The sequence below is a fragment of the Phragmites australis genome, chromosome 1, assembly GCF_958298935.1.
Source record: "Phragmites australis chromosome 1, lpPhrAust1.1, whole genome shotgun sequence".
Lineage (NCBI taxonomy): Eukaryota > Viridiplantae > Streptophyta > Magnoliopsida > Poales > Poaceae > Phragmites > Phragmites australis.
Genome location: NC_084921.1, coordinates 40,582,464 through 40,606,781, shown reverse-complemented (window position 1 = coordinate 40,606,781; position 24,318 = coordinate 40,582,464). Strand labels below are relative to the sequence as shown.

Sequence of the window (24,318 nt, the reverse complement as noted above, 5' to 3'; positions counted from 1 at the left end):
CACTTCCCGGCCCGATAGGCTGGCAGACCACTACGACGCCGGCCCGCCGTGACAAACATCTGGTACGGCACCACTTGTGTGAGTTGTGACCAAACCAACCGCACGGCACCGCACCGCACCCGTCCTAACCTCCGCTGCAAAAGCGTGCTGGTTTTCCCGCCCCGGCACGGTACCGCGGGCCGCGACCTCCGCGGGCGGGAGCGGAGCAAGACTGCACCAGCCGCGAGGACGGAACGGGCAGCCACGGAGTGAAGCAGATGGCGGTGGTACGCGGACGGGGCAGTTCAGGCAGTGATGCGAGCCCGGGTGAGCATGTGCCCCTCATGCCGCCCAGGCTCGACTGGCCTACTGGCGGGTGACGAACGGAGCGATCACTCGTTTTTATGATTTTTATCCCACTACCTGATGAGGCCAAATCGACGTAGAAGCATCGAAGGCCACTATTCCTGTTACTTATGGGCATCTTTCTAGTTTCTGTTCAGTCTACACGGTCTGCCTCGATTTCTCACTGGGGGGCATGTGTACATGTTGCATTTGCACGTCAAACTAACAGAGTCCATTAGCTACTGGAAGATCGAAATCCGACAGGACACCGCCTGCTTGACGCAAACGTTTTCACGCGTTGCTCATCACTGCTCTGATTCGACAATATTTCGTTCTTGCCACATCCTTTGCGAGGGAAGAAGGAAACGATGAAACCACTCACCCGATAACCACCGAGTTGCGTCAAGAGCTTGAGGCAGGAGTGGACCTTGTGGTGTCCTCTGACACGCAAGGAGAGGACTCGTGCGAATGCCCGGCTTGCGACGGTGACGCAGAGCACTTGCCCCGCTTGCTTCCCCTGTCCCTGATGTCCTCGATCATCTTCGCCACCACCGCCATCCTGGGCCGCTCCCTCGGGTTGTCGGCGACGCAGAGCAGAGCCACCTGCAGGAGAGCCACCATCTCGTCATCGGCCCCCTTGCTCCGCAGCAGCTCCACGTCGAACATCTCGGACGTCCACTCCTCCCGCACCACCGTCCGCGCCCACCGATGCAGGTCCGCGCTGCCGTCCTCCGGGGACCGCCCCGTGAGTATCTCCAGCAGGATGACGCCGAAGCTGTGCACGTCCTGCTTCTGCAGGGCCTCCCCCGGTGGCGCCGGCGCGAGCAGCTGGAGGAGGGAGAAGTCGGAGACGCGCGCGTTGCCGCTGCTGTCGACGAGGATATTCGAGGAGGTGAGGTGCCGGTGGGATAGGTTGGCGCCGGACACGCCGTGGAGGTAGGCGAGGCCGTGCGCCGCGTCCTGCGCCAGCTTCAGCCTGGTCTGCCAGTCCAGAGGAACTCTTGCCGGCCCTCGGTTCTCTGTACAAAAAAGACCAATTTTTGTGCACACGTCAGAAGACATCACTTGACACGTTCGAATTATTAGTTTGACGAGAGATTGCTCACCGTGCAAGAGGCTGTGGAGGCTTCCGTTGGGGATGTAGTCGAAGACGAGGAGAAGCTCCTCCGTGGACGCGTAGAACGCGCGGAGGCCGACGATGTTGGCATGCCGCCACGTGCCCATCTGCCTCGCCAGCTCCCTCCGCCGCCTCTCGTCCTCCCGGGACGCTCGCGCGCCCTCCCTCCTCCTCATCCTCTTCACCACCACCACCTCGCCCTTGCCCTCCTCGACGACGGCGTCGCTCGCGTCGTTGCCTCCCATGGCCACGCGGTACGTCGTCGCCGTGGCGCCTTTCCCCAGCATCTCTGCGGCGCCCCTCATGAGCGTGCCCACGTCGAACTCCACGCAGCACCCGTCGAAGCGCACCGTCTCCTCCCCCACCACCGTCGAGTTGGTGGGCGAGTTGGTGCGCGGCCGTCTCGTCGACTTCTTGTTCTTCAGCCACAGCGCGGCGCACAGAGCCGCAAGGACCAACAACGCGACTGCCGCGCCCACGGCTGACATGACCATCAGGACCATCCACCGATCATGGCTCTTCCACCTCCCTGACCTCAATCCGTCTGACGCCTCACCACTGCCGTTGTACGCGATCTGCTGCTGTTCGTTGCACCGGAGGGGCAGCGGTGAGCCACAAAGCTCGGGGTTGCCCGCGAACGATGACGCGGGGAAGGCAGACGCGAGGCACTTGGGGATCGGCCCCTTGAGGTGGTTGCCCGAGACGTTGAGCTCGGCGAGCTCAGCCATTGCTTCCAGCGAGGTGGGCACGGGCCCGACGAACGAATTGCGTGCAAGATTCAACGTCAGGAGAGCACGGAGGCGATGACCAATCTCCGGCGGGATCGTGCCCTTGATCCGGTTACCAGAAAGGTCGAGGCGGCGCAGGTGGCGAAGGCGCAGGACGGACTCGGGGAACCGCCCAGAGAAGCCGTTGCCGGAGAGGTAGAGAAGCTTGAGGTGCGGCGCCAAGCGGGAGAAGTCGATGCCATGGAGGGAGCCCGTGAAGGAGTTGTTCTCGAGGCTAAGGAACGAGAGCAACGGGAGATCTACGAGCAACTCTAACGCCGCGGCGTGCCCACCGAGCTGGAGGCCCTCGAGAACGACGCGACGGACGCGCGGCGGGGAGGAGGAGGACGACCGTTGGCATTTGACGCCGCGCCACTTGCCGGAGCAGGGATCGGAGGACTCTGTCCAGGAGCCGAGCGCCGCGGTGCGGTCGGAGCACACCGACTTGAAGGCCAGCAGCGCCAAGGCGTCGGGGCTCGGGCTTGGGGCAGGGGTGGAGGCGCAGCTCGCGGCGAGAGGCAGAATCAAGAAGAAGACGCGCAATGCCATTGCTTTGCCGAGACAGTGGAAGGGCGCGGGGAGTGGCTCGCGGACGGCGCGGACGAGTATATGTAGCAGACGAGCTCAAGAGGAGGGGAGTTGATGGTGCAACGGCCAGGTGCGTGAGGGATTAATGGGCGGTATGCGGGAGGAGGGCGCGGGGCGTGGCGCCCCCGCGAGAACGGCGTGAGCCCATTTGCGCCCCGTTGGAGGGTCACAGAAGGGAAATACTTAGCCGTGCATGAACTCTCCTAGCCGTCGTTGGACGTTTCGCTTAATCGCTTTGCTTGCTCACCAGTCACTGCTGTAACAACGGATGCTTTCTGTTCAAAACTCACACTAAAAAAACAGCCAACAGCCATGAACCGATCAGCGTGGCAGAAGCTTTCTATTCAGAATTCACACGAAAAACTAGTGTCTTAACTGCCATTAAATGCTACACGAAGCAAACTCATCCAGCACGCGACGGGATCCAGTCCAGTCGCAACTGCAGAGTTACGACTGCACCGATTGTCAGCCAACCGTTCCCGTGCCGTGATGAACAGTGCAAATGTATCTCTACAGTACCAACTGCTACAGTAATTTTCGATACAGCAATCTTGCTACAGTGCTGCTACAGTATTCCACGCGGCCCTCGACCCCTTGCTTCGCATCCGATGGGCGCTAATGCGACTGTTTAAGTTGCTGCACAGGAACCGGCTCCATCCAGCACTCATCACTTCTCGCTGAGTCGCTCTCACTGTTCCAAGCTGATTTCGCATATCTTGAGTGTCAGTCTGGGCAGGTAAAACAAAACGACAGAACAAGGCCGCAACGCTGCGTGTCTCTGCCCCATGTATTCACTGGAAACAGAAATCAAGTTTTGTTCTCATGCGGCCTTTTTTTCACTCGTCTGTGTCTTCACTCTCCAGTGAGCTGCGGCCTGCAGGCCTGGCGGGCGTTGGTTGGATAACAACGTTGGATGAGTTATGTCTATTTATATTTTTAGTAGTATGGTTATTTAAATTATCTGTTTAATTGGATGGATAGTATTATTCAATTTTATGTTTGATTATAGAGATGAGAACAGATGTGATGAGAATAATTAACTATATTATATCTCTTAATTTCAAATAATAATAGCTAATCGTATACTAATCAATATGTATTAACACTTATCAATGATATCGTAGTAATTATTAATTAATAACAAAACATGATAACTGTTACTAATCGTACTCTAATCGACACATCAATAGTACACTTATCAATCATAATATCGTAATAATAAATATTAATTTACAATACAACATGCTAATTATCACTAATTATTTTACTAATAATCATGGTTATACAAGGTGAATAGTCTCATCCAGCCAAAAAAGCTGACTCAATCTATCCTGCATTTATCAAGAATATTACCCAAAGCTAGATATCTATATTTATATGTTCTTCAACCAAATATCTTAAAAATATAAATGATCATCTTCCATCCAACATCGTTCCACCAGCCAAACAAACAAAATGATTGCTCTCGCTTCCTCCCCAGGCCTGGTCGCCTGGCTGATCAGTGACTTTTAATGCAGCTACCAATGCTAACTGGAGTTTAAATGTATTGAAGTTCCACAGTATGTTCCTTGGAAGTTTTGTGCTCAGATCTTGTTTGGACAGTAGTTGGTGTGAATTATTTTTACCCTTCCCCAAATTCTGATGTAATAGCCTAATAATTAAAGCAGAGTACCTCTTTCCACCAAAATCAATTTAAGCTGAACAATCTGCTGTGCCTACAACTTCCTACCCAGGTCCTCAATACTCACAGTAGATTCATTCTTTTTACCTTTTTGGTTTTACAACAAATGCAGACTCAAATTTCTGACCTCACATCGATAGATAAACTAGGCAATTGATGCAGACTCTTAACTGAACCAAAATTTGTAGACACGAGGCTTCCAAAGAAAAGAATATAAGTGAAATTGCGTCGGAAGATAGCAACATCTAAAGTTCAGGAATCCTTTTGCCATTCTCTTTTGCCAGCTTATTATTTCAAGATGCTTCATCTCAGACATGATTCGTAAATAAAGCGTGGATACAAGGAATTCATAACCAGAGAACCGCAGTGAAGAAAGTTATTTGCACATTTAGCATCAAATACGTATAGTACAAACACAAAAGGAAAAGAATATCTATCACTTAAAATGTGTGATGCTACCTATCAATTGAAAATTTCTTGGAATGACCTAGAGTTACAACAACACGAGCCGCAGCTTCAATTATTCTGTGCGTTCTGAAAGAATATTCTTCGAGTAAATTCTTTATCAGAACATGTCTCCGAGCGAAACCAACTAAGCTCTGGCAAATTCGAGAGAGGTCCCACTGCAGCAAGAGCAATGTCCTGAAAATTGTCAAACCAGTCATGTGAGTGCATGAAGCTTCCGTTAGCTCAAGTACTCAACAATACTGTAGTACTCTATATTAGTAGCATGGCAACCAATTTTGGGGACTTACCTTATCAGTTATGTATTCCTTAGCAGTTTCCATTATTGTAGCACAGTCAACAGCATCGATGCGTGCAAAAAGTTCTAGGAAAGGCATTACTCGCCCATAAGTTAGCATCTGCATGAGATGGTTGAGGGAAAATCTTATCAATCGGGAAGAGAGAGATGGCTGATATGGTGAGTGCTTAAGATAAAATACCTGGCGACCATTATTCTCAGCAACTGCAGTGGATCCATCAATGTGAAGTAATAGAGCAGATTTCAGCTGGCATAAGTTACACGTCAGTTCCATTTGTTACAGGTTCCACAAATCAAAACCAGCTCTACATGCAACGCTTGCACCTTGCGACTGAGCCAAGAAATACAAAGCACATGCAACTGAGCCAAGTTGCAGGTTGGTGTTTACATGTGGAAAACACGGTTCACATTTCACCAATATTTTAAGGAAGCATATATGTTACAACAAGCATACATCATACTTCATGGTTGTAGTTGTCCACATAACACAATATTATATAGATCATTAGGCAAAAGCTGCCAGTATAATTTAAGGGAAGGAGAATGGGTTTGGTTTTTTATGAACATATTGCAATTTTCCCAAAAGAAAATATATCCACATTCCACTATCATCAGTGCCCCGTAAGTCAGTAATACTGCAAAGAAAAACATGAGTTTACTGGACAAAGCTTGTATACTATAGGGTCAAATCAACCAAAATAATTTTCTAATAGTAACAGTAAAAATACTATTGACAAAGTAAAAATATTATAGGGTCAAATCAACCAAAATACTTTCGACAAAGTAGGGTCACCCGTGCACTTTTGCCTTCTATAAATATCCTCATGGAAAAACCAAACATTAACAGTAAAAATTTACGAAATATACTGACATAGGAAGTTGAAGATAGAACTACCTGATTACGTGCACGAGCAACCTCTGTTTCTGACACTTCAAAAGCAAGTCTTCTAAATTCTGCCATTATTAACCGTGACAGCTCATGCAGGGTATCAGACTGCAATTAAATTTAAAAAACTGTAACAAAACATTGTTGCAGGGAATATTTCCATCCAATCAATACATTTGCTCAGCTGCTGGTATAGCTGAATGGTCACTTTGAACTTTGAAGCAACTTTGCGTTGAGCAAATACAAGTGATTGTCCATGATATTCATCAAATTTACAACCAGGTCCACTGATAAGGGGGGTAGACCAAAAGTAACTTGGAGTTTATTGATCTATCTCATGTTTTAACCGGCCATTGGCTACACATTCATCCTAAGTGGCAGAACATCTAGAAAGTGTGTATGAGTGCCGCAAAGCGATGCTTTGTTGTTGTTGTTGATGTTGTTTGAACATGGGAGTTCCCCTCCCGGTGCCAATCCCAGAGATAAAACCCATATTGGCATTGGTTCACTCACACACCTAGCCCACCGGAAGACATCCAGTTTCCCTCACTGCTTGATTACACAAAATCGCTACCACCGATGTTGCAAGAGAACACCCACAACTGATCACCACTATATTTAGACTAATCTTTATGCATTTTTATAGCTATAATTACAAGTACAGCACCAATTAAGTTTTCAAGACAACTAGTACTCATAATGGTGACATCAAGATAAAAGCATCAATCCTATGTTCAGGCTAGTTGAACCAGAACAAACCAAGATGATTGAGCAACAAACTTTACCGGAGCAGTAGTATAAATGCCAAATATTCCTGTGTCCCGGTAGTTAGTGTTGAACGCCATCAAGCTCTCAGCTAAATTACCATTGCTGACACCACGAGCTAAAGCAGACCTTGCAGTTTCAATATCTAACATCAGCTTTAATCAACAAATTTGGCAGTAAGACACTAGGGAAAGCAAATTGCTGATAAAAAATCAAGGGAAGTACATACCCTGAGCAGTTCCCAACCCCAATGCTCCTATTCCAGGATCCCAATATGCTTTGGATCACCATAAGGGGGATGGAGCTAGGGTCAGTCCATGATGAACCCTTGAAAGCAATTGCAAGGTGCGCTAGAGGCATCTCCGCATTTTCCACACGAACCTACAAAAGGTAAAGACCAGTTGAGTCTAAAGAAAAGCTAAAGATCAGTTGAAATGGCCCAGAAAATTGCTACAATAAGATCTTATATGAACTGAAACCAGACCTCCGATCCAGTAAAAATAGCCGGGTTTGCCTCAACAAGCTGATCTGCAGTAGTTGGATCAGTAGAGAATCCTGTAAATAATTCTTTCACTTGATCAACAACCTCATCATGATTGACAGCTCCAGCAGCAGATACAACCTAAGCCAGACAACACAATAAAAAAAAATTACCACTTAGTTTGCTCAAAAGTAACCAGTCGCTATGAACGTTCAGAATTGGCTGATAGAAATACCATTCGAGGACAGGTATAGTGAGTTGAGATATACTGCTTCAAATCTTTCTTCAAGATTGATTTAATGTTCTCTTCAGGACCTAATATCGTGTCCCCTAGTGGATGGTCTCGGAACGCTGCAGCATGCAAGTGATCAAATATCACCTCTTCCATCATTCCTTGCACCTGTCTACCCATAAACACACATCAGGCATCCACACTTAGCAATAAAAATGTTGCACTTGAACAGCAAGAGCTATCCTAAACCACGGCCAGCATCCTTCATCACTATTCATGGAAATATTATAGCAGTCATACCATGATTAAAAGTTTCAATTTTTATACAGAATGCCATAGCACATGAGCTATCCAGATATGACTAAGAACTGCTGCATTTAGACCACCAGTGTTAAAGGTAACCATCATATTCTGTACTACTATAGTGTTCTACCCTACAAACAATACAACAGTTAGCGAAGTACAAATCTATGCTGACAATGTTTGAACATGTGCCACAGGTAGTAGCTTCCACATGTGTAATATAAACCCCATGCTGAAAGATAAGGAAACTCATGCCTATCACATGCAACCTAAGAGTTACAGTATATACCAATTGCAAGGCCAATTTAGTATCGATAAACTACCCAAATTTCATACAGCAGAGGTTGTACCATTCCTGCGAAAGCAAACCAGATGAGCACTAAAAGAACATTTCCTACAGAAAGATGTGGCTTCCAGCTTTAGTTACCGAACAAGCATCTAAAATTTCCACCTTTACTCTGATTACAATGGTAAATTACAATGCGACGAGAACATCAAATACGCGTAAGTATCACTGGAGCTTGCCTCTTTAATTAAGTTAGTAAAGCAAGGAAATTTGGTGTAGGGCAAAAAAGGGGCAGCACAGCAAAAGGGTCGCAACAGCTCACCTCCTCCATCTCACGGAGGATGACGCCGCGCTCGCGCTGGATGGCCTTCTCGGGGAAGCGCGGGTGCTGGAGTATGTCGCTGAGGACGTCGAGCGCGGCCGGCACGTGCCGCGCCTGCACGTCGGCGAAGAAGGTGGTCTGCTCGCGGGAGGTGTACGCGTTGAGGCGCGCGCCCATGTCCTCGATCTCCACCTCGAGCGCGTAAGCGTCAGGACGGCGCGCGGTGCCCTTGAAGGCCATGTGCTCGAGGAAGTGCGCGGTGCCGTTGGTACCGGAAAGCTCGAACCGGCTTCCGGCGTCGACCCAGACGCCGACAGAGGCCATGCGGGTGGCGGCCGGGTAGGCCTGCGTGACGACGCGGAGGCCCGTGGGGAGCGTGGAGACGTGCGCGGCGGGGAGGCGGAGGAAGGGGGAGTGGTCGGCGGCGCGGGGCACCTGCGAGGCGTGGCGGAGGAAGCGGCTGGGCGAGGGGGAGGCGGCGGGGGCGGAGCCCGAGTGAAGGAGGCGGTGGAGGTAGGGCAGGACCCGGCGCCTCGAGCGGGCGGCGGTGGCGGCCATGTGTTCGATGGAATACCACTAGCGTCGCGCCGCCGTTGGGGAGGGGGAGGGAGCGGAGGGGTTTGGGCTTTCCTCTCCCTTTTATTCTTGCGGCGGGGGAAGGAAGGGCTACTGGAAGTCTCAAACTGACGAGAAATATCGGAGGTTTTTATTCCGGGTCGGGTCCAGGTACAACAGAGCAAGGGGACAAGGCGTATACAACTTTGAGTACATTTGGCTCATTTGAGTACCGGTAGATGATAAGAACTGGTCCTGAAACTAAGCTTTTCTCTACATGCTTTGAAGGGGTTAATTAGTTTGTTTGTAAGTGAATGATTAAACGTTCTCGTTGATTGTTATTGTGATTTGGATTGTGAAATATTAGTAGATAGAAACGCAATGATGATGACGGTGGTGGTGTAATAGTGGTGAAGGTTCTGATACTGGAGAACTTTATGATGCTTGTGTAGTTTGTGGTGAGATAATGCAAGTGGCCTCAGCCATTCCCATTGGAAATTGTCACGTACCCTCACGTGTAAAGCTTTTCATAACAATTCTGAAGTCCGAAGAAAGCGTATTGACGGGAGCTCTGCTGCTCAATGCTGAATCTCTAGGCAAAAGAGAGACCCCATGTAATGTCTTCGTGGTGATGTATTTTTTTTTCAAACAAAACTAGCAAGCTAGTCCACACTAATAGATTAATCTCACTATAATATTTTATCATGATAACTATGATAACTTTGATTAAAATTAGTCTCTTTAATTTTTTTATAAAGTTAGTGTCATTTAACTATAAAACATATAAAATTAGAAAAAGAGATGAATAGTTATGTTAGTAGAAGAGAAAATTATTTATGTTCCAAACTTGTATTAAAATCGTATATATATATATATATTGGTTCGATTTATATATATTTTGATCAACTGTCAAAATCGTACGTCAAGTGTAGGCAAATCAATTAAAATTAGGATTGATTTACCTTAACTACGTGTTATGTCTTGCATGTTGTCTACTTGATATGACGACTTTAAACTACACGTTGCTTCTTAATCTATTATCTTAATAAAAAATCTAAATTCTTTTTATTTATTTTTTGTTATGAATTTGAGATATTAATTAATTGTATTTTACACGAAAATTTTACTTAGGTATTTGATTTTTATAATAATTTGATTTTTTTTAAGATTATATTTAATGTGGATCCTTCTATATATTCTTACTCTAATTTTAAGTATTATTTATTTTATTTTATTTAAACTCTTTATTTAGATATTTAATTTTTTTTAGTTTAGACTGTTAGATATTCGTAACATTTAGTGGTTTAGATTTTTTTTCTTTTTTATTAATTTGGTAATTTTGTGATTTTAAGAGTGAGCTTAATATCTCTTTTTAGCATTTAAATAATAATATAATAGATTAATATCTCTTCTCTCGTGAGAAGCGTTCATGTGATTGTTGAAAACGTCGATGAAGATACCGGCGCGAGACGGTGATAAAAATCACATCACAGAGCGAAGAGTCATCCATGGAAGGCGCGGCGCGGTTGTGGCCCGTGCCTAGATGGATCGTGCGCTGACCCATTTGAGCACACAAGCGTATTCCAGGTCTGTCCAAAGGCCGAAATTCCAGCATTTTCAAAGGCCAGGCCGAACGAAGAGTTCGGTCCAGAACCAACTGATCACGGTAGAATACCGGATTCCATGGGGCCCCAGCCGGGCCCGAGCTGGCGAGCGCCCTCTGTGCGCCCGCAGCATGCGATATGCAACTACCCTGCTCTGCTCAGCAGGGCAGCCGGGTGCTATCCCTATTGAAAGTAATTTGGATGGTTATGTAAAATGGTAGATAAAATAATAATTCCAACTCTTAATCTTTCATTTATGATTGATGATTGTTATAAATATATATAAATTTTAACAACATATCACTACTATTCAATCAATCAACCATTGGGAGTAACTACCTGACGGTTAGACGAAGATAACTTGAATTTTAACACCTCTTGATCGATACCGGTCTATGCACTTATATATTTCATCTTGAAAGCTTCTTCAGAAATCTTACGAGGAAAATATAAGGAGAGTAGTAATGATATGATGTTAAAACTTCTTTAAAATATAGTAAAAAAATAAGAAGAAAATAATACAACATATATTGATTATTATCTCTTTGTTAACTTATATGAAAAAATCTTATAAAAATAAAAACACATAAGAGAGTTTAGAGAACAATAGATATGTATTATATACCTCCTTTAAAAACCCCGGTATGAAAAATTAGATGTATAACACATGATCTTGCATAGATATTGTCTCATTAAAAACCTTTTATGAGAAACTTTGTAAGGAAAATTGATAAAGTGAAAATAATACAATATGATGTATGAACAAGTTAAATTTAGGAGAATACTCCCCCTGATTCTTGCAAATCTCGAAGCTGTCGCATACCAATACTATAAATATATTTTTGAAATGTCAAAGTTGGTAAGGACTTTATAAATAAATTTGTGAGATTATCATAAGACTTAATTTGCAAGATGTTTATCTCCCTACTATGTTGTAACTCATAAGGATAAAACAATTTAGGACCAATATACTTAGTGATATTGCTCTTTATGTAACCTTTTGCATCTGAGCAACAACAACATTATCTTCGTAGATAATGGTAGGTGATTCAATAGAACCAATACCACATGGCTGTTGTATGTGGTTTATTATTCTACGAAGTCACACGCATTCACGTGATACCTCATATAATGCAATTATTTCAAAATGATTAGTGGATGTAGCCACTAGAGTCTATTTGAAAGACTTCTATGAAATAGATGTCCCACCATATAGGAACACAAAGCCTATATGTGATCTGGCGTTGTTGGGATCTGATAAGTAACCAACATCAGTATATCCAATCATATTTGAATCTTGGTTTTTTTGAAATTGAAAGAATAGACCAAAATCTTTGGTGCCTTGGAAATATCAAAAGATATTCTTGACTCTCGTCCAATGGCATTTAGTTGGAGCAGTGCTATGCCTAGCTAGTAAGTTCACTATAAATACAATATCAGGCATGGTGCAATTTGCAAGATATATAAACACTAATAAAAAGTTGGTAAGTTGCAATTATGTAATAAGGGTCGTGCAATGAGCTTAATTCTCTTGATAAGGGATTCTGTCAAACCATTTTGAGTATGAACATATGGGACAAAATGTTGAACTTGAATTCCTAGGGTCATACAATAGTCATTGAAAGCACGTGATGAGAATTCTGCAGCATTGTCCATTCAAATTGATTGAATTTGATTTTCAAGATAATGTACTCGTAATTTAATAATTTGAGCCATTATTTTGGCAAATGCATTGTTTCGTGTGGACAAGAGATATATGTGAGGCCTTCGTGTAGATGTATCTATTATAATCATGAAATACCTGAATGGTCCAGTAAATGGTTGGATATGCTCACATATATCGTCTTGAATGCGTTCAAAGAATTTTAGTGGTTCTGTTTGAATTTTAAGGTAAAATGCCCTTAAAATTAGCTTCCCTGTGGCACATGCATTGCACATAAAATTCAAATATTGAGGGAATTTAGCATCACATAAATCATGACCAATAGAATTACTGATAATTTTTCGCATCATCCCTATGCTGGGACGACCAAGACGATCATGACAAGTTTGGAATGCATTTACATTCTGAAAAATTACCTTGTATGTAACATTTTCTACGGGTTTGATGTATGTGTAGTACAATCCTGACGATAAAGAGAGAATTTTCTCAAGTACTTATTTTCCATATCCGTTGTTATTCGTTAAGATGAGACATTTCTCTTTGTTGTCATCATAGGTTTCAATATAGAAACTATTCTGACGAATATCTCTATAACTTAGTAAGTTACGAGTTGAATCAGGATACAATAAAAGTATCCACGATTATAACTTGAGTACCCATAGGAAGAGTAATTATGGCACGACCTGAGCCAATAATTAATGCATCGCGTCTAGCGATTGTTTCTTAGTAAGAGTTTAGAAATTTTTGTTTTCCTCGGTATAGAATTTGTGGTGCAACTATCCATAAGGCACATTTCCTCCTTCATCGGATTGACTCCCATAGAAATCTATATATAGAATTGAAGAATTTAATATGGAATTAATTATCAGATATATAGAATACATACAAATTTTATTTAGTATCATAAGTGCTGATACAATATTAGTGACATGCAATACATAAAGATGATAACTTATTATTACAACAACTAATAGACGTATATAATAGTATCTTCAGAATTAGGAGACTAATAATATGTACAAACATGTCATGCGAAGCAAATTCGACGATCATGTTTTCCGTGCTTATAGGATCTTCTAGTAGCTGAAGAGTCTAGTTGTTACTTGATTCTTGTAGAATTTGTTGTGAACAACTAGCCTCTTTAGCGGTGTCAATTTGAAGATTGAAGTGTGTTTCCTATCTTTGTCCTTGAGCATGTTGGTTACGTCCTACCAATTGTAAGTAGAGATCAATTAAATGTCCCAGGGTTCAACATTTCTTAGTAGTGTGCTTGTAGCAGCCATACTTGCGACAAACATTAGATTTGTCAAATTTGAGTTTAAATATGTCTTCCCCTTTTCCGGTACACATAACTTCTGCTTCTTGTTGTGTCTGCGTTTACCTTTAAAGTTCATTGGTTGGCTTCTAGAAGAGTCATCGAACTTATTGTTATTCTGGACATTAGAATGTACTTCAGGTAAAGGAGTATCGCCTATTGGACGCTGATGATGATTCCTTAGAAGGAGTTCATCATGCTTTTCGGCCTGAAGTAATACATGTATCAAGTCAGAATAAACTTGGTATTCTTTTGCACGATATTATTGTTGTAAGATCCTATCAGCGGGAAGCATAGTAAATAAAGTTTTCTCTGTCTTTTCTACTTTTGTAGGTTCTACTTTTGTAGGTTCTTTTTCGTAAAAACGCAATTTGGAATATATTTTATGAACAACATGATTGTAATTTTCGATGGATTTGAAATCCTAGAGTCAGAGATGAGTCCATTCATGACTTGTATCAGGCAGAATGATTGTCTTCTATTATTCATATCTTGTTTTGAGAGCTAGTCATAATATACTCAGATTTTCTTCCACCAGTACTCAGATTTGAGATCCGGATGGGCATGTTGCCTTATTATGTATAATACACCATATTTAACTTGATCTGTGAGCGGTGGATCTCCCTCCTGGGGAGGTTGGAGTGCCGCTACCATTCTGCGGGATGCAAGGCTGATCTTGACGTCCATTGCCTTTCGGGTAGTTATGACCATCGAGTGCGAGTATATCGAACTCTTTGTTGATCATCTTGACCTACATGGATTTAAACCATAGATTTGATTAATTTACTATTGGTAAATTAAAAATCATCATGGTATTGTTGTAATAAAGATGCAAAATATGGAAAATCAAGTTGAGATCCGAATTACATAGTGTAGACCTCAAATTATATAGTTAACAAGTTGAAGATAATCATCAAATATAGTGTAGATCTCGCAGTAGAAGGAGGCATAATCTAACATTTGTTAGTAGATGTCTATGATCCTATTACCTTGTGTTATACTAAGTATAATATTTGGAAGAGCAAATTAAAGGTAGTCATTTTGTCAGGATGATAAAATATAGATCTCACAGTAATGATGGATAATCTGCAAATATTTAGTAGATACATATCTATATTACCTTATGTTTCATAAATATTAAATCGAGGTAATCACTTAATTTTATTTTGCATTGTAATTCTGCTTGAATTAAGCACTTTTGGGCATAAAAGCTCTTTAGGCTTAATTAAGGTGAATTACTGTACAATCTTGCAAGAAAATGAATCTCAATTGCAAAATTTAAGTGGTCGTAGGAATGCATGAAGCAAACACATTGAACATTACACAATATTCCCCAAAAATAGGGTTTGTAATGTTAAATTACAACAATAAATAGTATTGAATATAATTATAGTCAACATCGAGGACCTAAACATAAAAAGTACTTAATACACAATACTGGTAGTGGTACCATCTTGCAAATTATGAGAAACCTTTTTTTTGCAAAATGGCCTATGGCCTCTGTGGCTAGCGCTGGCGCATGGGGGCCAGGCAACCTAGGCCGAACAGGCCGCAACATGGGCTTGGCCCAGCATGGCCTTTTAGGTGGCCAGGAGGTGGGTCGCACGTGCGGCGTATAAGGGTGGCGCGGCTCGGCGGTTAGGGTTTCACCCTGCCCCACCCATCACGCCTCGCTCGCCATGCCGCCGCACCACCTCCTCTGCTCTATCGCGCCGCCTCGCCATTTAGCACGTGGTGTACTCCTCCCCGTCGGAGGAGGAGGTCGGGTCGCCTATGCTGTCGTCGATGTGGGCCCCGAAGCGGAAGCTCAAGGATGGTAGAGTCCAAGATCCCGGGCGAAGGCCAGGCCGGTGGTTCACCACCGAGGTCGCGAAGCGATGAAGGACGCATCCAGCCAGAGTAGAGGACTTCATTGAGGTCCCTTCGCCTGTGAGAGTGGTGAGGATGGGGCCTGCACCACGTGGAGGATAGGAGCCGCCTGAGTTGGATTCAACCGCCGGGTCATTGAAGAAGGTGGGTAACCCACGGCGAGCCACCATAGTACCGCTCGGGTTAACTGAGGGCGTCGACGTAACTTCGCGGGTTGCCGTACTCGCGACAAAGCAGGTACGCCGCTGTTGATGCAGCGCACTGCTGTGGCGGCACGTCGGCCAGGGCAACTTGGGCCTAGTGTTGCCGAAGCGGTCAGCGCTGGTGTCAGTGAATGGAGCGTCGATTCGGCGTCAATGTGGACGTCAACCTCCATTGGCGGTGGGGAAGCCGAGCGGGTTGTTGGCGTGTACGTGAACGGCACGAAGCCGTGCAGATGACAGTAGGCATGGACTTGTGCGCGTGGAGGGGCATCGTCACTGGGCACGATCAGGGTTGGAGGTGGGTGGCTTGGGCCAGCATGATGCCTCACTGCTGGAGAACGACGAGACATGCGTGGGTCACGGCCACCACGTCTGTGGACCACGACAACGACGGCCTGCGTGGTTCAGGACACAAAGAAGAATGGCGGCAATCAAAGATAAGTTCATCTTTGCCATTGCTCACCTTTCTATCTTCTTCTTCTCTTTCTGTTCTTGATCACTCGATGGAAAGCGTGATGATAATGTGTTGAGAGTAATTTGAATTGCAATGTAAAATGGTAGACAAAATAAAGATTCAAACTCTTAATCTTTCATTGATGATTGTTACAAATATATGTATGTTGATAAGGTGTTCGTTTGAGGAGACATTCCTCCGGAACAGACACCTATTCAATCAATTAATTGTTGGCAAGTTTTCAACGGTTGGGAGCAACCGGCCGACGATTAGACGAATATATTTCTAACGGTCCTCCTCTGTATGCGCATTGGCTGGTCAATGCATACTTGGCAAGTCTTCTATCCAAGGGAACAGGATTTTTTTTTTTCCAAATTCTTTTTTCTTTTTGAAAACAGGGAGGAAACAAAGCAACAGTCAAACGGTTCAAAGCTGTAGGAGGCATCCGTGCTCTCTTTGCTTCCATGATTGTGACACATTGTTTCACCATCACCACAAGAGTTCGATCGGCCGGCAGAATCGGCAGTAAGGAACAGTAGGTGCATGGTCCATGATCTGATCTCACAGGCCGCACACTGGAGCTGACACCATTCTTTGGCTTGGATTTGCCCTCGTCCAATGAATACATTTGTGCCAGCTTCAGTGCCTGTGTTAACACGAACCATGCTTTTGTTGAATCGTTGCTCGGCATAGGTTGGCACGTCTAGGTAATCAAGCTGTTACGGAAGCTGCAGAGATCGATGCTCACAAAAAAAATATGGAAGAAGTGGATAAAAAAAAAGCTGGTAGTGCCTCAAGAAACGCGAGGACAACTGATCATACAGTTTTTGCAATTGTCTGTGCCTATGCTACTTGTACGAAATCATGGATAACCCCGGCACATCAAGAGGGCTATGGTGTAGGGTTCCCACGAGCCACTGCTGGACACAGTACTGAAGTGCAGATCCTTTTTCCAGACTGTATATTGCTGCAGTGAACATTGAACAACGATGGCTGCTAGAGAAATAATGAAGGATTTTGCAGTGTAGTGGCCTGTCACATTTTTCCACATTGGTGTTTTTGAAAGGAAAAAAATGACCTCAATATACTCTACATCAATAATTGTTATTTTTTTGCGGATAAATATCATTAATTGTCTGGCATTGTTAAATGAAAAAGGAGAAAACTACTACGATACGAGAATGGGGCTCTAGAAAAGTTCATTAGGAGCTACGTACTCTAGTTTACAAGTGAAAGCAACCCACGGAATTGGGAGTGGGAAACCACTGCCATGTAGATCGATCGAGTATTTGGTTCGCTCAAAACCTTGCTCGTAGGTACTCCTCGGCAACTTGGCAGAATGGCAGCACTTCTTTTATATAACTTGTACCAGCGATCAATAATTAACTTCAAACAGTACGTAGAACTTATTTGGTATATTAAATCTGAGGTCTCCTATGCTAGATTCGGTAATCAAGTGTAGTACTACAAGACCTATATTTCTTTTGGGGGGAAAACAACTGCATGAATTTTAAAAGTAGAGAACTTGTGCAGCCATGGAGTGATGGAGAAGAGAACCCCCAAGTTGCTCAAATTAAAAGAGTAGTACTAGCGTACGTTTGTAAGTAAACGAACTTATCGGGATTAGATTAGTCTCTATGAAATACTAGCATCAGTTTGTAGCAGGGTAACTATAGTTAATTTGGAGTTCTTTTAAGAAAGAAAGATATAGTTGTGCCATCTAACAGCCGAACGAGAAAAAGTTGATAATTCACTTATATTCACACTTGCTATGTAGATGTAGCGCGTACGGTAGCAGATTAATACGCTAAGCAAGCTGGCCACCCAGATCTCATCAGACCAGCTGACTGGACGACTAAGATTCTGATAAGTAGTGCACGCACGCACGCATGGAGCATTCGGATATCAGCACCGTTACCGCGCGCGAGATTCTACCGGCTGATACGCAACAGCACGATGCAAAGCGCAACACAACAAGCTCGATTGCAAGCACGGTACGTTTTCTTTCGGATCTCATCGATCTCCACCTCTGAAAGGCTAAAAGAGCAGCAGCCAGGCATAAACTGCCTGCCGGAGAGGTGATGAGGTGGCGCCGACCGAGAATTAAAGGTGGCAGCCGGAGTCCGGAGAAGAGAGGGGCCCTTCCAGCCTAGCTCCCCGGTCCAGTCCGGACAGCGAAACCACTTGGCGGTAGCCGTAAGGAGATACCGGCGGCTGACACATGGGTCAATTCTTCGTAGATCTCAAAGTGTCAGTGACGACGTCACTCAATACAGTTCCGTCGGAACCACTTCCGCGATAGCCACGGTGATCTGGACGTAACAACAACTCGCGGATGATGGCCGAAATCAACACGGCCACGCGCAGCCAAGCCTCCTAGGCTAAACCAACCACACGCTCGCTGTTACCAAGTACAAGCAGCAACAGCTAGCGCGACAGGGCTCCTGTTATATATAACCGTGCTCATCACTCCTAGGCTAGATCGTGGCCCTGCTGGTCGTGGGAGGAAGGCGCGAGGCACTTGCCTGGTGTGTGCGACACGCGCGAGCGCACGGGGCAGGCGAGGAGCTGCTGCTAGGATGGTGGCCAAGAAGCCGAGGGTCGTCATAGTGGGCGCGGGCGTGGCCGGGCTCACGGCGGCGCAGCGGCTGTGCGGCGGGGGCGGGGACAGGTTCGAGGTCACGGTCGTGGAGGCCGGCGACTGCGCGGGCGGCCGTGTGCTGACGTCCGAGTTCGCGGGCCACCGGGTCGAGATGGGCGCCACGTGGGTGCAGGGGATCGACGGGAGCCCCGTGTACGCGCTGGCGCGCGACGCCGGCGCGCTCGGCGGGGAGGATGCTGGCGGTGGCTGGCTCCCGTACGAGCGCATGGACGGATTCCCCGACCGCGTGCTGACTGTCGCCGAGGGCGGCGAGGTCGTCGACGCGGACCGGGTGGCCAGGCCGATCGAGGAGCTGTACAGGGGCATGATGGAGGCCGCGCGTGCCGGCGATGTGAGCGGCGGAGGGGGCGTCGAGGAGTACCTGCGGCGCGGGCTCCGCGCGTACCAGGCGGTGCGCCCGGGTGGTGGCAAGGAGCTGGAGGACGTCGAGGAGGCGCTGCTCGCCATGCATATAAACCGGGAGCGGACGGACACCTCTGCAGACGACCTCTGCATCCTCGACCTCACAGCCGAGGGCGAGTACCGCGACTTCCCCGGTGACCACGTCACGATCCCCGGCGGGTACTCCCGCGTCGTCGAGCACCTCGTCGCGGCGCTCCCGCCAGCCACCGTCCGCCTCGGCCTCCGCCTCTGCCGTCTCGACTGGGGCGAGACACCTGTGCGTCTCCACTTCGCCGATGGCGCGCCGACACTCACCGCCGACCATGTTATCCTGACGGTTTCGCTAGGCGTCCTCAAGGCCAGCCTCGGCAAGGATTCCTCCGCCGCGGGCGCCATCACCTTCGACCCGCCGCTCCCGCAGTTCAAGCGCGACGCCGTCGCGCGCCTCGGCTTCGGCGTCGTGAATAAGCTGTTCATGGAGTTGGAGGCCGTGGAGGCACTGGAACCGGAAGGCGGCCACGGCGGCGACCGTCACCTGGCCACGTCGGCGCCGCCGGGTTTCCCGTTCTTGCACATGGCGTTCCGAGGGCACGTGTCTAAGATGCCGTGGTGGATGCGCGGCACCGAGTCGATCTGCCCCGTGCACGCGGGCTCCAGCGTGGCGCTAGCGTGGTTCGCCGGGCGGGAGGCCGCGCACCTGGAATCCCTCCCCGGCGACGAGGTCATCCGCGGGATCCACGCCACGTTGGACTCGTTCCTCCCGGCCCCACCCCGCGGCCGCGTGGGGCCCACCGCGACGTCACGGTGGAGGGTGAGGCGAATCAAGAGGAGCGGGTGGGCCACGGACCCGCTGTTCCTGGGGTCCTACAGCTACGTGGCCGTCGGCTCGAGCGGCGAGGACCTCGATCGGATGGCCGAGCCGCTGCCACGCGGGCAGGACGCCGACGACCGGGCGCCGCTACGCGTTCTGTTCGCCGGCGAGGCGACGCACCGGACGCACTACTCGACGACGCACGCGGCGTACCTGAGCGGCGTGCGGGAGGCCGACCGGTTGCTGCAGCACTATCGTTAGCGTTGCACCGACGAGGCGACGAGTGGGTGTCGCGTTTTCGGAATTCTTCAGCTTCTGCCGCTTTTTGCTTTAATGTACTTTTGGTACTCTGCTTATGCTGTTTCGCGTGATTCACGTGGTAGTTATGCTACCCTGTTGTTGGTATGTGCTAGTGTGCTACAGCCGATATTCATGTATGGCTGGGGTAATCTATGGTTAAGGAAGCTTATTATTATGTACCAGTAACATGCTATGAGTTGCAACATAACCTTTATTTTATACGAAACGGTTCCATATACATAAAATAATTATGTTTTAAGACACACTATGTGAAAACAATTCATGTTCTTATTATTTTTCGGATATATCCATGTTTTGCTGAAGCTTTGCACAATATGGTATTCATTTGCTTTACATTTATGCAATACAAAAATCAGTAAGAAGTGAATATCATATCCATGCTTTTGTACACACAGTTAGGGGAGGACAGACAGGGATCATACATAATGGGTTTGACTTAGAGACCTGAAGATGCTTCTCAAAGCTCTAACATAATAAAGGTACCTTTCAACAGAATGTCCACAACAGGGTATAAATTTCGGCTACAAGCATACGCTCCTTGCATTCGGACATTCTTTTTACTGACTTCTTACGACTCATAAATACCAACAAGCCTTGTTGCCACGACAATTTGTAAGGTCAACCAAGTAATCCGAACCTTGCAAAAGAAACAACAATTACAAACAAAGCTACCAGTGTTATTGCCATTTCACATCTCATCAGCTACTCCTATGAGCGTCATCAGGCTATATCTATTGCAAATATATTTCAGTTACATAGGAGGGGCAACATAATTATGTGGAAACTCTAGTAATACATCATCACCAAGCACGTACCCTACAGTTCCAAAAATGAGATATCATGAATTGAAAATAGAAACGCTAGAAACAATCTAGTCAGCAACTTCATCAATCGTCATGTAGTGAAGAAAGACCATAGCTTTTTTCAACAACACCTTCTTTCGGATCGAGCAGATCTGATATGACCAGATCCGGTTGTTTTTGGACTCGATCCTATCCTGCTTCATGTAGATTGGTGACTTAATGTGGATGACAAAGGTGGACGGATTCCGCCTAGGCCGGAGCATTGTGTGTGAGAGAGATAGGAGGTACGGTTTCCCCCAAATCAATGTGGTGAGGAGGGGGGTGGAGAGAGAGAGAGAGAGATTTTACGTAGGCATGAATCTCACACAGGCTGGAGCGATGTGTGCGAGAGAGGGGGTAGACGGGGCAGTAGAGCAAGGACAAGTTAGAGGTAATAACATAAATCAACTTATATTTTATATAGAGAAGTTGAGGATTCAAAGAACCATGATGATATAATTAGATGAAGGTTCTATAGATGCACTGTACCGGGGTAGAAACTAGAAAGAATATCGACGTGCTATTTTGGTAAGTGAACCGTGAGCAAAACGTGCCTTCGGCTGAGTCTGAAGCTTTGAGCGCGATTCGGTTTTCTGTCTTGTGTCCGCGCGTACTCGTCCGTATCGGTGGTGAGTTCAGCTTAACAGTGAGCGAGGGCTGCATCTCCTGTCGTCTTATTACGGTGTCGCTTTCGCTTGCCAAAACGATAATATTGTTGGCGTTTTCTTACTAACAGTATACTTACTATGTTTCATCTTCCTTGCCTGCTTCTACACGTGTGGATCGAAAGTTCCGACAAGGATGTCCAAATTTCCATCACCATCCAAATCAGCCACAGTTGGAGAAGAATATGAAACTCAAACTACTCGCTAAGCGAGATCGCGACATGACATGTATTGCCCCCCCAATCACAACGTAACTTCCTACCTGCTAGTTGTCTTTCTACTTGTCATTTGGTGACGTAACGAACTGCATCTGGCATCTCGGCAAAATATTTTCTTACACATCATATCGATGCCGATCAGTGACATTACTGACCTGGCTAGCTCGCATCTTTTTTGAATAACAAAACGGTGCCGTGTTGGCATATGCAATATGCAAGTTTATCACAATAACCTGGTCACCTGACCTGAGAGAGAGAAGAAGTTTAGCTAGATATATGAGCCCGTATTTAAGCTGTAGATGATCGAGACCGACAGATCTGCAGACTGTGCAGATACGACGCGGCCCGCCGGACGGCCTCCGTCAGCGACAGCGAACGGCTGGGAGCCTGGGAGCGCACGCGCAGACGATGCGATGTGGCGAGAGGCCGGGCCCCAATTAGACAGCGCGTCCGCTCCTTGTCCGAATCCTGACACTATCAACCGGCAAAAATCCAAAATTAGACAATATACGTGACCGTATTTACCGAAATAGACAACATGTTAGCGTATTTACAATTTTAGCATCCGTATTCGGCACACCGTGTGTCGAATATGGCACTGTAGCTCATATTCGGCACACGGTGTGCCGAAAATGACACTGTAGCACAATTTTCGGCACACCGTGTGCCGAAAATGGACTGTAGCATAGTATTTCGGCACACAGTGTGCCGAATATGGACTGTAGCACAGTATTTCGGCACACGGTGTGCCGAAATACGGTGCTACAGTCCATTTTCGGCACACCCCACTCCGAAAATGAACAGTACCGCGCGTGAACAGTAACAGCAGGGCGTTTGAATTTCGTTTTTCCTCTTTTTCAAAACGGTGGTCTTCTGTTACTCCAAAAATGTTAAAACATTTTTTACATATTCCATAATTCATGTGCAACCCATTTTAATTGGATTCACCGAAAAATCCTTTGTATATTTAAAACTAAAATTATTCAAAAAAGACTACTTTTATAACTTGTAATAATTTTTAGTGTCTCAAATAAACTCCCAAAAATCTAGAAAAATTCACTAATATTCTTATTATGTGATGACCTAATTTCTAAAATTATTTTCAGCTCTAGTTTATATGATGAAAAAATGAGTTACTTTGTAATGCTTCATTTACATGAAATGATAAAAATACATATAAATGAAGCATTACAAAAGAACTCACTTTTTCATCATATAAAATAGGGCTAAAAATAATTTTTGAAATTAGTCCATCACATAATAAGAATATTAGTGAATTTTTCTAAATTTTTGGGAATTTATTTGAGATACTAAAAATTATTACAAGTTATAAAAGTAGTCTTTTTTGAAGAATTTTAGTTTTAAATATACAAAGGATTTTTCGGTGAATCCAACTAAAATGGGTTGCACATGGATTATGGAATATGTAAAAAAAGTTTTAACATTTTTGGAGTAACAGAAGACCACCGTTTTGAAAAAGAGGAAAAGCAAAATTCAAACGCACTGCTGTTACTGTTCACGCGCGGTACTGTTCATTTTCGGAGTGTGGGGGTGCCGAAAATGGACTGTAGCACCGTATTTCGGCACACCGTGTGCCGAAATACTGTGCTACAGTCCATATTCGGCACACTGTGTGCCGAAATACTGTGCTACAGTCCATTTTTGGCACACGGTGTGCCGAAAATTGTGCTACAGTGTCATTTTCGGCACACCGTGTGCCGAATATGAACTACAGTGCCATATTCGACACACGGTGTGCCGAATACGGATGCTAAAATTGTAAATACGCTAACATGTTGTCTATTTCGGTAAATACGGTCACGTATATTATCTAATTTTGGATTTTGTCCCTATCAACCAAGATGCCGATGCCGAAAAGGAGCCGAACGACCGATTTCTGACGCTTTCTCCCGCGAGAATATTGATTAGGATCGGTAGAAGCTAATAATAGGGAAAATAATCCTACGAGTATGACCTACAACAAAAGTTATCATAAATCTTATGATGAAACTAGTGGAAATCATAGATAAGAAAACTATGAAGAAAATAAATTACCATGTGTCACACTATAAAATATATTAATGCCACAAATACATAAGACTAGTTCTCATAAGATTATTTTCCTAATAAATGGTAGAGCCAACAACTTATACTAACAGACCTGCCATACTTATAAAAAGAACTTATTATTAATTTCATGCACCGACCATTTTACTGGAAACCTTAGTTTTACATTACAG

The 24,318-nt window shown here is 45.4% G+C and overlaps 3 protein-coding genes across 3 annotated transcripts; 1 reads left to right on the top strand and 2 right to left on the bottom strand.

Moving 5' to 3' along the window:
* Window positions 1-202: 202 nt before the first annotated feature.
* LOC133919131 (probable leucine-rich repeat receptor-like protein kinase At1g68400) lies at window positions 203-2,829 on the bottom strand. Its single transcript, XM_062363408.1, has 2 exons — window positions 1,431-2,829; window positions 203-1,343 (listed from the first exon to the last, which is right to left on the bottom strand). The coding sequence occupies exons 1-2, from the start codon at window positions 2,755-2,757 to the stop codon at window positions 727-729; spliced, it is 1,944 nt and encodes a 647-aa protein (XP_062219392.1). The 5' UTR covers window positions 2,758-2,829; the 3' UTR covers window positions 203-726.
* Window positions 2,830-4,844: 2,015 nt separating this feature from the next.
* LOC133919122 (probable mitochondrial-processing peptidase subunit beta, mitochondrial) lies at window positions 4,845-9,211 on the bottom strand. Its single transcript, XM_062363397.1, has 9 exons — window positions 8,516-9,211; window positions 7,608-7,772; window positions 7,376-7,513; window positions 7,121-7,272; window positions 6,912-7,020; window positions 6,136-6,234; window positions 5,422-5,487; window positions 5,233-5,340; window positions 4,845-5,119 (listed from the first exon to the last, which is right to left on the bottom strand). Exons 1-9 carry the CDS (start codon window positions 9,071-9,073, stop codon window positions 4,994-4,996), a joined length of 1,521 nt encoding a protein of 506 aa, XP_062219381.1. The 5' UTR covers window positions 9,074-9,211; the 3' UTR covers window positions 4,845-4,993.
* A 9,424-nt stretch (window positions 9,212-18,635) lies between these two features.
* On the top strand, window positions 18,636-20,519 carry LOC133919114 (polyamine oxidase 1-like). The gene has a single exon (XM_062363384.1). The coding sequence runs from the start codon at window positions 18,758-18,760 to the stop codon at window positions 20,291-20,293; it is 1,536 nt and encodes a 511-aa protein (XP_062219368.1). The 5' UTR covers window positions 18,636-18,757; the 3' UTR covers window positions 20,294-20,519.
* Window positions 20,520-24,318: the final 3,799 nt, after the last annotated feature.